The sequence below is a fragment of the Nuphar pumila genome, chromosome 3, assembly GCF_984573655.1.
Source record: "Nuphar pumila chromosome 3, dmNupPumi1.hap1.1, whole genome shotgun sequence".
In the NCBI taxonomy this organism is placed as follows: Eukaryota; Viridiplantae; Streptophyta; class Magnoliopsida; order Nymphaeales; family Nymphaeaceae; genus Nuphar; species Nuphar pumila.
Window position 1 is genome coordinate 130153285 of NC_143251.1, and position 15528 is coordinate 130168812.

Here is a 15528-nt window from a genome sequence, read left to right on the forward strand (position 1 = left end):
ATCAAAAAACCCTTTTGTGTTTGTTTCACTTGAGGCGAGAAAGAATGAGGCTCACTTTGTCACGTTGGATTGTTCTCATGGAAAAAAGTCTCCCTTGCAATAATCGGGCCCTTGGAAGTTTTTTTTTTTTAAGGCAAGCTGGGTTTAGGCAGACCCCCCAGTTATTCATCGCACCACTGGGGTTTGAACATGCAACGTCCCACCTGAGTAGAAGGGAGCAGCAAAGACGATGCTGACAGGTTAGACAGAATGAGTGTGTGTGTGGGGGGGGGGGGGGGGGGGGGGGGGGGGGGGAGAGAGTGTACAGTGCGACCGAAAACCAGATGTTGATGCCGAAAAATAGAGCCAGAGCCAAGGCCTGAGGGGGATGGACCGTGTGAGAGGGAAACTGCAAGGGGGGTCATAGGGGAGACGCCAGTGCAGGTGGTCCGACAAACTGAGGAAGAAAGTGAGCGAGGGAGAGAGGTAGATCGCAGGACGAGAGCGAGGTGGAGCCTGAGGCAAAGGGGGTTTACAGGGGGTTCCGACGAGTCAAGGGAGCAGAGAGGCGGGAGACGCAGGGGAGGTTGGCTGGAGGGGGAACTAGGTTTGGTGATGGTCACCGGAGGGTAACGGGATTGGAAAGGGGGTTGAGAGAGAATGGGGTTCGAAGAGGGAACGGGGTCGAGCGATGGTCGCCGGAGGGGAACGCGGTCGAAAAGAGAGAAAGGGGGTTGAGAGAGTGGGTTTGAGAGAGAATGATCGCCAGAGAGGGAACGGGGTCGAGCGATGGTCGTCGTAGGAGAACGAGGTGGGAAAGAGGGAATGGAGGTGGGTTTTGAGAGAGAGAGAGTGTCGGGCTTGCGAGATGGTTCAGCACGCCCATAGAGAATTTTTCATTCTTGACAGGAGGAGGGTGGAACGAAAATAACATACTTATAAGAATGCAGCAGATGTGTGAAACGTCATCCGCCATGTCCAACATTTGCTGAAAATCGCCGTTCTTAACGTAATTTTTGTTTGAATCACGCTGAGAACGGCACATCAAACGTACCCTTAGAGGGCATTTGTTTCACCTCAAAATGTGAGAAAATATGAGCCTATGGAGGAATCAAGCTCACGTTTTTCATGGGGAACCGTGTATAACCCCTCTACCAATTTTGTTCATGCGTGACCCTGCACTAACAATTTTCTTGCTTTCAACTTTCAACAGTGACTAACCGGGGCTCCGCTTGTCTGGTAGGGGCACCTAGTGCACGTCACCTTGTGTTGGAACGATGCAGGTTCAAAACCCAATGGTATCGTTGATTAACTGGTAGGGTCGGCCTAACCCCTGCTTGCCTTTAAAAAAAAAACATTCAACACAGTGACCTGCTGATTCTAAAAATTTTGTGAGATGGAAAAAGATTAAACCGAATTGGATTCGACCTAATCGAATTCAGAATGAGATGGAAAAAGATAAAACTGAATCCGGATCCGACTAATCTAAAACCCGATATTTACACTTAATCGGGTTTGGACTCGGATTTCAACGTAAAATTGATACCAGATTCAAATCTAATTTCTAAACAGATCCAGATTTGGATACTGAATCCAACTTTTTGGATTCAAATTCAGGGTCGGAGATAAGGTTACATCAGTCCCATTGGCATCCTTAGGTTTTACCAAAACATGGTGCAGTGGATAGAGTTGCCAAAAACATCCTCCTATAAACATCCCGCCCCGTCCTGTCCCCAATCCTTTTTTAGGAATGACAATGGAGCTCAGCCTGTTTGAACTGGGATGGAAGACATGAAACGGGGATGGAGACAAGGATGAAGGTTAAAATAAAAAACAAGTGCAGGGATGGAGAGTAGGATTTTGAGACGAGACGAGGGTGAAGACCTTATCCCTCGCCCCGATCCATTGCCAACCCTAAAAAAGAGCTGATGACCAAAACAGGGGCATTTCAATAATTTCATTAGGTCCAGCCAACCTCTCTTAGTAATCCGGTCAGCGTCAGTATAACGCTAACGTGACTACGGAAAAAGGAGCGGATGACCAAAGAGAGGCATTTCAGTAATTTCATTAGTTCAAAGCATCTGCCCGATCCTTCAATCAGTGCCTTGTAGTCCAATTTGTTCCAATATAACGTGATAATGACAATCATATCCTCCTAACTTCTGAGGACGCCAACTCAAATTAACGCGACCAAGTTCAAGATCTCAAGCTCGCGTTTCTAATCAAATGCGCTATTTTTCATAAACTATGTCGGATTTCAAACGATACAGAGTTGGCCAGAGAGAATCACAACCATCTTATTACGACTTTTCGAAAAAGTTGGGAAAGTAGGTAAGGACATTATAGTCATTAGGAAATATAACCATCACACTTTCCCTCTTCTATCAATCGTCAAGGACTCACTTTATAAGTCATAGCGATTGAGTAATGGCTAGTGGTAAAGCCTAGCAAATAAAGACGCCCATTATTGAATGTAGCTTGTTCGGGTATAACCATAAAAAAAAAGGAGAAAAATCTAAAGAAACCTAAGAAAAACAAAAGTTCCGTTGCCGGGACTTGAACCCGGGTCTCTCGGGTGAGAGCCGAGTATCCTAACCAACTAGACTACAACGGATTTGTTGACGTTAGTGGGTTTTTGATTTTATTTTTTTCTTTAATCTGCTACCTTAGCTGACTACGCTGGGACCAAGAGCCTAGGACGCATTCTAAGGGCACGTTTGTGTGCCAAAGAAAAAGGCCTCCCACCCCGTCAGACTTCGTTTCACTGAAGAAGGGGGGTTACTCTGCAGGCCTCTTTCTTCGTTGAAAGAGAATCATGTGTTTCAACGGGAGGTTGTGGGGCCCGCAGAAGCGCGTAGGGAAACCCCCAACTTTCTGTGGCATGCAAACGTTCTTTAAGGGCGTCCATGATCAGGCAATCAAGTTTGGTTGATCTCGATTAGCCCGATCAAGCTCGGTTAACGCAGAGAGTATAGTCTGTGTACAATTTATGTTTGTAAATTTAATACATCAAATGGCCTTTCTCATATACTGTTCTTTGTGCAGTTTTTTTTTTTTAAATAAAAAATGCTCGTCTCTAGCCGAGCCGAGCTTGAACAACTAGTTTTTTTATTCCAGCCGAGATAGCCTTTGCTCGGCGCACCTGCATCCCTAATAATATCCCTGCTGTTTTCTGCATTTTGGGGAGTTGTACTGTTAAAAAAAGCCGAGATAAAAAGTCCGGAGCCCCCATGGACTTTTTATCTCTGACTATTTTTTCAGGCGTTGCAAAAACACCCAAAGTTGATAACTGCTCCTAGGGATGGCAGTGGACAGGGGGAAAGCGGGGCCCCGCCCCATCCCCAGTCCTTCTAAAGGATGGCAATAGACTACGGGGAAACGGGCCCCCACCCCGCCTCTTCCCCATTTGAACCGGGGATGGAGGACATGAAACGGGGATGAAGGTGGGGGTGGAGGTTAAAATCCATCCCCGTGCGGGGATGGAGGTTCTAATCTTGAGACGGGGCGGGGGTGGAGACCCTGTCCCCCGCCCCGGTCCATTGCCATCCCTAACTGCTCCTTGTCGATGGCTATTAGGAGTTCAAACTGATCAGGTACAGAATCATGCCAGATCCGATGGACATCCAAAATTCATGAACGTATCAACAAAAACAATTTGTCAGATTTGTGTCTGACCAAACCAATTCATCTGCAACCCTATAAATAAGTCAATTGGTGTGACAAATATGTATTTATATTGAAATCTGTAGAGGTACCAACAATTCAGGTATGACTGGATATCAACTTATACCGGATCTAATAATTCAGGGTCTAGCAACAAAGAAAGGGGTCAAATTGACTTTTGAGTCGGACCTGTGAGGAGCAATTAGCAAATGAAGCCAGGTACGATTTATAAAATTCCATACCAAACCTGGGACCCGATCAAGATTTGCATTTTTTTTAATGTAAAATGTATACAAGTTTAGTATTTTACCAGGTTTGATCTGGGTTTGGTTTATGTTACCCTTATAGAAACCGGGTATGGCTTTGCCTTTAGTAGGTCCAATTAGACTCAAACCCAGGCCTCATACCAACACCTCACAGTCAGAACCAGGTCTGGACCCACCTAGGTCTAGTGAAGGTCCAAATCATTGACAGCCCCTAAAAATCGGTTTTTAGCCTCAAATTTGGACTACTTCCGACGGCCAATCAACCAGTGGCTACTCATCGAGCATAATCACTACTATTTCAACCAATGACAAATCTCATTCACTTGGAAAATTATCATGATTGATTTAAGATTTGCCTTCTCGACAGATATAACCAGACGATATTAAAAGGATATTGTAAAAATATAAACTATAAAGTAAAATATAACAATAAAAAATTAAAAACCTCAGTATCATGATGCAATCATAATATTTAAATATAGAAACATTTTAAAAATATCATCAAGTATTGGTTGTGAAATGTTATTTTCAAGATATTGCTGATATTTGCAACCATGGTTTAAATTCTGTGGTCAAGAAAAGCAGGTTCTAATGGTAGTACAAGTTGAATTTAGCCCCCAAACGCCACTATTTCTGTGAACCTTATTGACTTAACTTACATGGTGATATAAGTTGATAATAATAAGTATATATTTGTGCTGATAGTATTTGGTGACAAGGTGATATGATATTAGTGGTATATCCAGTACATTTTGCATCAAGCGATACAACATGCAAAAAAGAAATGAGAAGGCCTGGTTTTGCAAATGGCAAAATATTCAAGACCCTTCCAATCCATTTTTAAGAAAATGATCGTCGGGATCTAGGGATGGGTGGACCAGCGGTACGGGGATCCATCCAAACCCGCCTCATGGAGGACATGAAACAGAGAAGGACCGGGGATGGGGGTGAAAATCAAAACCCGCGGGATGGAGGCAAGGGTGAATTTACTCTTTCCCTTGCCCTGCCCATGATCTCCGTTATTAAAATTAATAATAGACTTTTAATATTTTACTCATCATGTCTTCATACAAGTTGCTTCAAACAATAAGGCGCTGTTTAGAAGTAAGAACCAACCCATACCCAAACCATTTCATCTGGTTGGTTCCTAGCAACCGAGTCCAGATCCAGCACAAATCTGCTGAGTCCACCTAGCCATCATGGTTTTGCACGCCAACGTGTCAATGTAAACAGCGAGAGATGTAAGGTTCAAGAGGAGGCGATGAGATGAGGCAGTGGGTATGAGGTATTGGGAGGCGCTAGGTTCCTGACCTTCATCTCTGATGTTTGCATTTAGGGCAAACAGTTTCTCTCTGATGTGCAGGTGGTGTAAGATACAGCGAGAGAGGGTATCATCGCAGTGGCAGTTGTGATGGTGGAGGTGGTGGTTTCAGAAGAGGCCGAGGCCATGGCGGTGGAAATCCTGGGCGTGATGGTGATTGGTGCGGCCCCAATCCAGGGTATCTCTCTGGATGGCAGTGGACCGGAGGAAAACAGAATCCTGCCTCATTTTGAGGTGGAGATGGAGGACATGAAACAGGAAATGGACCAAGAATGAGAAAATCAAAACCAGCAACGAGGATGGAGGGCAAAGTTTTGAGACGGGACGAGAGTGGAGGGCTTGTCCCCCACTCTCCTCGGTCCACTGCCATCCCTATCTGCATCACCTCCACTACCATTTCACCGGCTGACAAATAGAATTTTAGGTCGGGCTTGGTGATGGCTAAATCCAACCCGTTTACACCCCTAGTAGAATGCAAATGAAGCAACTCTGCTCCATCTAACAAAACCATCACCTCGAATAAGAATTTGATCTTTTTTCTTTTTCATTTTTAGTTGTCAAATCAAATAACCTAAGATACGAACAGGCTCCCATTATGTCATATATAGAAATCGGTAGCCAATCTATTACAAACACTGGTAGATAAAGAGGTAGAAAAAATGAGCAAGGAAATGAAGGTACAGCTTAGAAGGATGAACTTGTCAAAACTCAAGATAGCACGTCAATAAACATTCTTTTCTTCTGAGTTAATCTTATTCCTTGCAGAATAAAAATCAAAATAAAATAAAACTTCTAATTTAATGCTGGTATCATTTCAATAAAGCAGCCCGAAGATGCCACCTTAAGAAGGTATATCGAGGTTAAAAAGAAAAAAAATACTTACCTGAGGAAACTGCTGAAGGATCACAGAAAGCTTCCTGTAACATGGGCCAAATTGAGATAAACGAGAAACACTGCCTCATCTATAGTCATTGCCATAAACTATGCAGGTTCAGAAAAGCAATTAACAAGCTATTACACAAGTATGTCACCCAACAAGGGGGCAATGAAAAGAGGAAACAAGGGTTCACATGTGCCATACAGGACTAGGGTCCCCATGGACGATGGAAAGCAGTCACACAGAGTACAACAGCAAGAAAAATACAGCCTTGTTGTACAACACTCCACAGAGCAAACAGATATGCAGATCTTTTTACTGTCCAGGGAGAGGAGCTAAAAATGACCTATCAACTACACTCATAAATACCTCACGCAAAAATAGTAGACACCAGACCACAATCCTAGAATAGACCAACACATCCAGCAACCGCCTGTCATTCAAGCCTCCAACAGCGTGAATCACTGCAGTGTGAGGAATAGTCAGTTACATCTTTCAGAAAATTGGTACACAAGAAATCAGTATAAAGGTTGAATTATCGAAAAATGACTACCACCTCTGCATCTTCCGCCCTAGCACTGGCAGAGGTCTCCATCTTTGGATGGTCTTCAGCTGACATCCATTCATCAGGATGGAATCAGTATAAAGGCACAGATGACGAAGGATATAAAACCAGCCAAGAAATAGAATAGATTGTAATACATGTTTAAAAAGCAAGTCCAACGAGGAAATTTTCTACACATATCATCACCATGAAAAGAACATTTGATCTTAGTAACATAAAATCCTTCTTTCTCCCCAACATGAAGTCCATTGCAAACACAAAAGTGAATTCAAGTTAACAACTATGTCAGATGAACGAGAACCAGTGATCCAATTTTGTTGGTAATTCCATTCCCTCAAGCTTGCCCAGGATGAGGGCATAAACAGTCTATAATGCGCAAAGAAACAGTCATGTAAGGTTTTCACACATACTTGGTGTAGCACTACTACAGGAACTACCACCATGAAATTATGTGTGTTCTTCCAGCTCAACAATAAAAACAAGAATTTGTTCAACAGTTAAGATGGTCCACCATCATACTGTAAGGTGATGAAAAGTATCCCATGTCCAACTAACATAGCAATTTTATTATGAGATGAACAGCCATACAATGTCAGATACCAAAATTAGCCAGGTTATTGTTCACAAACATTTTTTTTGGATAATCCAAAGGAAATGATGATAATATTGCTAATTAAAATTGTGCACAGATAGTTACCCCCTTCTAGAATGACAACAGTACGAATTTGGGTCGGACATCCAACCAAATTTGAATCCTTATAGTAGATTCAGTCAAGAAAAGAGAATCCGACTAATAATTTGATCTGGATTCAAGTAAAGAGTTTTATATTCCAATCCAAATCTATCATTTGAATCCAGTTACACGTAAAAGGCATATCCTCTTAACTATTTAAGCTAATAGGATCCATGTTCCTTCATCCGAACTGAATCTACCCATTTATATACCTAATCTCCCCCAATCCTCTCAAAGTGCACCAATCTCATGTTACAAAAGCATCAATAAAGCTAGTTCATGCTACCATCAAATTTTATAAAATCTGATAATTCTTTATGTTCTTATTAACATAACATGCATTGAAGTTTGGCAATCTACAACCAGGAAGTATAATTCCTTTCAGGCACACATTCAGCATACCTTTTAACACCTCCTTTGCTGAACCTGGAGCATCACTGAACTTCAAGTGGGAGGGCTACAAGGAATGCTTTTCAGACACTAGAGAAAACTATTTGACCATTTGCAGGGTTTATGCACAACTAGTTTGACCTATCCCATCGACATAGTGGTGTACGTGAAAATACCCCTTGTTCCAATTAGATCCCATTCATGGTTTCCTGAAACTGCTGCTAATGAATTCTCCCAATTCAGAGAACTGGATTTTAGATGTCCCAATGTTCGTTAACCATGTTGGGAAATCTCATAAGATTCAGCATATCACAGTGCAGCCACCAGCGGGGATATGGCTTCTGGGCTAGCTCATCAGACATGAAGTCTTCCAATTTTGACAGCAAAATGAAAATTTGATAGGCTAACCCCGAGCAGGCATCCTTGAGAATGAAAAATGGCTTCAGAAAATCCTAAATCCCCCTCATAGAACATAATTGTGGCTGTAGAAACTAAACATTATTAAAAGCTAAAATCTTAGTGGAAATTACTAACATAAATATATCTAAAAAAAATTGAGTGATCCTACAAACATGTAGGATGATTCCAACTAAACTGGACATATATAGCTCAAATTCAGAAGCCACCCAAAATTCCTCGGTATCAAATGTATATCCTCAAAAAGTACTTCCCCAGCCAAAAGCAAACCTCTATAATCTTTCAGAAAAAACAACCAAAATCAACCTTGTCAAAGTACTTACCTGAATTTCCTCCAAAACTGCCTCATGTGAACTCATGATAGCAGAGCCCTGCAGACGTTCCTTTGCAGTAATTGACACCTCACAAAACATAAAATGCCCTCTTCATTTTGATAGGGTAAATGATCATTTGCATTTTGTCTTTCAGAAACGATATGAAAGAGCAAAAACCTAGCAAGTCAAGCCCAAAATCTGTAATCCACAAACAGTCCAGGCAATGCTGCAACGCATTCTGTACAGTCACCTGAGCTACCAAAGACATTATGAATCAGAAATAACCCTGATTGACAACCATGAGGGTCAGTTCCTCTGCAAATCTCCTCCATGTATGTTATCATACAAGTTCCAGGGGCACCTATGCTGCCTTGAACATATCACCACCATCCCTGCATGAGTGACGAGGCATGCATACTCATGGAAATGGTCCTCTATAAGACCTGATCAGATTCTCCACCTAAAAGATAGCATAAGTTGATTAGCATATAGAATGCCCTACCTTCTCAAACATGGTTCAATCCTCCTCAAAAGTACATATACAAAAATAATCTATTGACCTGACTGAAGACAACAACAAAAACAACTCCAATGATATGTCACAGGGACTCTCCAACTAGGGGGCGCACCCGCACCTGCACCTGCACCCACACCCGCACCCGATGCGATCAACCTGACCCTGGGTGCAGTCAACACACTCAGGGTCATTTATGTCCAACTTTTGGACTTTATATATATAATTTTTTATATTTTTGCCGCACCCCGTACCCAAGTTTTTTGAAAGTGCCACACCCCCGCACCCGCACCCATGTGACATAGCTCCAATGATAACTCTTTTAACTCTGAAACAACATACACCTAAAAAAAACTCCACAAAGATATAACTGTGAATACCTAGAGGTCCAGAAGCATAGTCACTGATATTTTGAGAATATGACGATAATATTAGTGATTCAAGGTCAGCCAATATTATTGGCAATATATTGTGATATTTTATCACAATAATATCATAATATTTTTGGGAAAAATCTTATTTTTCTATATTTTAAGCCTACATTTTATTTTTTTTCTTTTACATTTTAAAATTTGTCTATTTTTTTCAAGAAAAATCATGCAAAACTTGTTATTTTCTTATCTTTTTATTAGTATTTATATTTTAAATTTTTTTCAAACTCCCAAGATTTCCCCACACAAACCCTCGGCAAGAAATTGCCGAGACTGATACAGGTGACTATGGTTAGAAAGTACAAAACCTACATCTGAAGTAGCTCAATAAACATGCAGCCCACCCAATATTAGAAGTAAATGCAAAAATGACAGAAAAATTTAGAACATAAGTTCTTCCAAAAATGGTAATGCTTCGCCTATAAAAAAAATGCTAATGTTTCTTTTGTAAGGAATAAGGTATAGGCTTGCCAAAACAGCAAAAATAGTTTCAATGGGAAACTAGCTACAAGTAAAAGAAGATCAGGAAAGCTAATCTCTTGGACGACATGTAACCATCTATGACACACAAAACAAATATGACAGTTGCCGAAATTGAAAGCTCAGATTCCAACAGCAACATAATTAAATTTGACTGGAGCATTTACATCACCAACTAGCGAAGTATATACACGAGAGAATTTGTGGATGGTAAAAAACAACTCTAATTTTAGCACAGAAGACGCATTTCAGCATTTCTTGAACCAAGTATGCCACAATAAGACAGTGGCACACAAAAAAGTGCCTGAAATAGCATACATTGCAGAAAGAAGGGTAAAAGAAGCCACAAGTTAAAAGCTTTGAGTGATACCTCCATCCTCTGGAATGTCAGATGTCCATAATGTTAGATTGTCCCTCAGCAGTTGCATAATCAAAGTGCTGTCTTTATAAGATTCTTCATTCAAAGTGTCAAGTTCAGAAATTGCCTCGTCGAAAGCTTGTTTTGCAAGGTGGCAAGCTCTGCATTAGAAAGACGCCATAAAGGCATATCAGACAGCACAAAATTTTCTCCAAACACCCACAAGAAATGATATAGTCAATCATCTGCACAGTCCATACCTTTCAGGCGAATTCATAATCTCATAGTAAAATACTGAAAAATTTAATGCTAATCCCAATCTAATAGGATGCGTGGGTGGCAAATCTGTCTCTGCTGCAGTGGAAGCTGACTGCAACATAAAATTAGCAAAAAAGAAAATCACTAATCAGATACAAAAATCACTAATCAGATCGTTTTTTTGTTATACAAGTTCATGTTTGTTTCAGACGCCGAAACCTTTGATGATTTTCTCCTTTTTCTTGAACAAAATATTTTTCTGTTATATTTGTTAACATGAAAAATCTTCAGATCAGTAAATTTTGGTACTCACTAGATTTTTCAGAGATATTCCCGAGATTTATCAACTTTTGAAAATTTCTCTGAGGAATACCCTCACCAAGAAATTACCTTTAACAATACAGGTGACTATGGTAGAAATCATAGTTGTAGGTTCCATCTTCTCAATCAGAACTTATAGATGAATTTAACACAATTTACTTGATAGGAATCATGTCTTTTGGACATCAAAATAGGTTGTCATGATGGTACATTAATGTTGAGTTTTGAAGATCTTAAAAAACCTACATATATGTCATAATCACATTATCCAAAACTTGTTTTTCACTAAATAATGAATGTAGATCATATCTATAGGGTCCAATCAACAAAAAACACTCAAATTTTGAAAATTTGAAGCTTCTATTAGTTGAGAGTAGGTGCTCCAAGAGCACATATATATATATATATATATATATATATATATATATATATATATATATATATATATATATATATATATATATATATATATGTGTGTGTGTGTGTGTGTGTGTGTGTGTGTGTGTGTGTGTGTGATGGGCATACATACATGTAAAGAACAAAAATAAAACAGAAGAAAATAAGGAAAAAAAAGAGAAAAGGGAAGAAAAAAAAGAGAAGAGAGTCAAGGGGCAAGAGAAGGAACATGAGAAGAAAAAAAAGGAAATTTCAAAAGAGAAAAAAGAAGGGAAAAAGGAATAAAAAGACAAAGAAGAAGAAGAGGAGGAAAAGAAGAAAAATGAGGGGTTAAAAAAAAACAAGGCAAAAAGGAAAAATGAAAGAAGAAGGAAAAAAAGAAAGAAAGAAGGTGGTGTACCCGTGTTGACACGGGATATGGAGGCGGATACCGGACATGGCCTTTTGCCTGACCTATATTTTCAGTATATAATATATTGTATTTTCGCTTTATAACTTTATATTTTCAGTATATAATATATATACACATTTTTTGGAATTGCCATGTCATACACTGCACATGCATTTGTACCCGGGTGACGTAGGGTAGGAGTAAGAAGAAGAACAAAAACAAAAAACAAAACAAAAATATAATGACATCCATGTCCCCACGGCCTAGGCAGAAAAAACAGGATCTTACAACCAAGACCAGAGTTGTCAGACAGGGAAGCGGGAGCGAGAAGCGAGGCACTTACAAAATTTTAAGAAGCAAGAAGTGTGGAACGACTTAAAAGTGAACCAAGAATCATCTCGGAAGCGAGAAGAGAAGAAAACCCGAAGCGACCTAGGAAGCAAACCGAAAGAGAACTCGAAACGAACAAGGATTCGAAGGGAAGCAAAAAATCACATAAATAAGACTAAAAGTCCCCCAAAAAATATAACTCAAAATCAGTTAACCAGAAATATAAGTTATATAACTCAAAAATAGTCAACCAGAAATATAACTCAAAAAAAGACAACCAGAAATATAAGTTATATAACTCAGAAACAGTCAATCAAAAATATAAATTACGTAACTCAGAAACAAACGGATTATATATGAATTACACACACACACAATATATATATATATATGAAACACAAGAACACACAATATATAATATACATATTATAATAACTGAAATACAAAATATATAATATAACTGAAAAACATAAACTATAGCAAAAACAAGAAAACTGACAGAGAGAAACAAAAATAAGAAAGAAAAACAGGAAGAAGAATAAAAAAAGAAAAGAGAAGAAGAAAAAATAGGAGGAAGAAAAAAGAAAAGAAAAAAGAAACAGAAAAAAGGAAAAAAGAAGGGGAAGAGAGCTTCCCATTTAATTATGGCGCTTCTCAGTGCATTTCGGAAGCGCCATGAAGACCCATAAGCCTAGGCGGTAGCCCTGCACCCAGCCCGCCTAGGCAGCACCTAGGCACCGCCTCTGACAAGTAAGATTTTGACTCAGTACAAGAGAAACAAAAAGCATTTTAATAAGGAGTTATGTTTTCTTGGTGAGATCATTAATGACTAGGAATAGTCTCAGAGTGTAATCCTCAACCTACTCTCAGACTCAGCCATGCCATGTTGCCCAAACCCCTGCTCATACTATTACCATGCTTCTTTGCCCACTCTCAGATCTTAAAAATAGAACGCCAGTGTAGATTGTTTCCTAAATCACACCAGGAAAACACCATCAGGGGTTACTTTATTTCACAAAAGAGACCAAAACATTCCCTTCCAAGAACAGCTATTTATAACATGCAAAACACAAAATGCCTCACTGAGACTAATTACTCTCAAAATTTCACAATCATATGCATGTGTGAATGTCTTAGTAATACTTCATTCCCTTTCCTTGGACTTATTAAAATATTTGGACCTACCTCCTCAGACATCCCTGTATATACTAAGCATAATTCATGATCGTGACTACTTAAATTACCTAGAGAACAACCTCCTCCCTGCATTCACTTCAAGGGGTGGAAAGATTTGAACCAGAGAATTAGAAAAGACATATACAATAGGAAAGAAGAGAATATGGATAACTCTCATCAAAGTGAGTCATTTGTTATCCAAGTGTTATCCAAGTCTATAAATGATAACAAACAAGCTACTGAAATCAAAGCAATATAGGACTCCTTTATGCCCATTTTCTTACAAAATCATATGCTTAAAGAATAGAATCAAGAAGCAGAAATTCACAATATTCATCAGTCATTACCATAATATCTTACCTGATAAGCTTTCAATGAATGATCAGCAGCCTCCTTCCTCTCACTCCCAGTGCTGAACTCAGCCAAGTATCGATAGTAGTCACCTTTCCTGTCAAAAGGAGAATACAATAATTCACACCTAAAAGGCCTGAAAACATTACATCCTATGTCAATAACAGGGAAACAACAGATATGAGAAGGAAGAAATTACTCACATCTTGTAGTAAAAGACAGTAGTTTCACCAGCAGCTGATGAAGGTATAAGATGTTCATCAATAACAGTCATCACATCGCTACAGATGCTTGACAATTCGGATTCCACCTTATGCCGATAATCTCGTATCCGTTTTGCATTCACTTCATTCCCTTTTGCCTCTTCCTTCTGCTCGATCGATGAAAGTATCCGCCAAGAGGCTCGGCGAGCTCCAATCACATTCTTGTACCCCACAGAGAGCAAATTTCTCTCCTCCACTGTCAACTCCACATCTAACTTCGCAACTTTCTTCATTGACTCAACCATTTCTGCAAATCGAAATGGCTGGGAATTACAATTTCCTTTTCTTTAATTATTCTAAAAAATAAAGAGATCCGAACTAATGAAATCTATAGATTCTATACAAAGAAATAGTTGAATTTCACATACAAAGTTGTCAAATCTGCAGCAATTAACCATTTCAAGAAAGAATGGAGAAACAAACACCAATATTTTCAGTATCTTTCAAGAAAAAGAAAAAGAACATCTAAAATATATAGATTCATGACGCATGTTTGTGTGCCTACGCCCTCCACTGCCCACCACCTCTGTTACCTATTTTTTATACTTTTCTCACTAATCCCGTAATTTCTACTTAATTGCACAAATTACACAAATTTTCTCGTTCCTCAAAAACAAAAAAGAACTAAGAGAATATGCCTAATGATGAACTCCATTACCATCAATTTGGACATAAAAAGGGACACTTTTGAGCGAACGACTTCATCACCCAGAAAACAAAAAACAAGTGATAGAACATGTCTACAGGACAACTCCGCAACCATCAACCTTGCCGGTGTCTATTGCCAAAATATCCTATTTCCCGATCAAAACCACCATTTTGAGTATTCTGAAATTCAAGAAATGAAAAGAAAACATGCAACTTTAAACCCTTTTCGCTCTTTACCCAATCAATTATACATTCAAGCGCCATATTTTGTTCATAAATCCACCATTGTCAGCACGACGAAGAAAACAACTAACTTCCAACTCCCAGGAATGAAAGGTATAAAACCTAAGAAAATGCCTCTGAAAGAGAGAGAGAGAGATCTGTTCTATGAAAATCCTCCCCATTTTCGGCGCCATACACACCATTTCAATAGAAAATGCGGTGTCATACAAACCAATTCAATAGAAAACACATTCAAATCTTAAATCCCCCGCTCCCCCCCCCCCAAAGACACCAGAAACCCTAAAAAATCCAACAGCGAGGGAAGAGGAGGCCGCCGCCGCCGTACCGATCATTCAGGGAATCCATCGAAAAAAAACGAACCGCAAGACAATCACGGCAAAAATACAGAATCACACCTTAGACACCATCTGCCGACGGAATGAAGAGGGAAAAAACCCAGAAAGGAAGGATGGAATATCAACAAGAGGGGGGGCGGGGAGGGGAGGGAAGAAAACCGAGGGATACCGTCGTAACGCTCCGCCTGCTCGGCAAGTTTAGCGACGTAGACGTAGCTGTCGCGTTCCTTCGACGACGCCATTTCTTCTTCTTTTTCTTTGCCTGGAGGGAGAGAGAGCCTTAGAAGTAACTCTAGAACGAGATATTTACAGAGGAATTCGAAACGAAATGACTTTTATACCCTCATGTTTCAGAACCGTCAATGCGCGCTGTTGCCGGTCAGTTTAAAATGACCAATTTACCCTTAGAAAATGTCATTGACGAGGAAATCAGGCAAGTTGGATAATGGGTCGTATGGATCCGATCTTTAAATAGCTGGTAGGATTAGGAACGAGAGCTTGTTGGTTA

The 15528-nt window shown here is 39.8% G+C and overlaps 1 protein-coding gene and 1 non-coding gene across 4 annotated transcripts; both read right to left on the bottom strand.

The window, feature by feature from the left end:
- Positions 1-2520: 2520 nt before the first annotated feature.
- On the bottom strand, positions 2521-2593 carry TRNAE-CUC (transfer RNA glutamic acid (anticodon CUC)). Its single transcript has one exon. It is a non-coding gene; the product is annotated as a tRNA-Glu (tRNA).
- A 3570-nt stretch (positions 2594-6163) lies between these two features.
- On the bottom strand, positions 6164-15296 carry LOC149843811 (14-3-3-like protein B). Of its 3 annotated transcripts, XM_090000071.1 has the most exons (7): positions 15190-15296; positions 13735-14041; positions 13541-13628; positions 10569-10678; positions 10321-10469; positions 6663-6718; positions 6164-6570 (listed from the first exon to the last, which is right to left on the bottom strand). In XM_090000071.1, the coding sequence occupies exons 1-7, from the start codon at positions 15260-15262 to the stop codon at positions 6568-6570; spliced, it is 786 nt and encodes a 261-aa protein (XP_089856197.1). In that variant the 5' UTR covers positions 15263-15296; the 3' UTR covers positions 6164-6567. The 3 variants fall into 3 exon arrangements, with proteins under 3 accessions (XP_089856197.1, XP_089856194.1, XP_089856196.1); XM_090000068.1 differs by lacking the exon at positions 6663-6718; XM_090000070.1 differs by lacking the exons at positions 6663-6718; positions 15190-15296 and adding an exon at positions 15081-15165.
- Between the last annotated feature and the right edge of the window lie 232 nt (positions 15297-15528).

Coding starts and splice junctions, on each gene's coding strand:
- LOC149843811 (XM_090000068.1), bottom strand. CDS start 15,262: ATGGCGTCGTCGAAGGAACGCGACAGCTACGTCTACGTCGCTAAACTT. Junction 14,042..15,189: donor GCAGGCGGAGCGTTACGACG/GTATCCCTCGGT, acceptor TTCGATTTGCAG/AAATGGTTGAGTCAATGAAG. Junction 6,571..10,320: donor TGACATTCCAGAGGATGGAG/GTATCACTCAAA, acceptor CTCACACTGCAG/TGATTCACGCTGTTGGAGGC.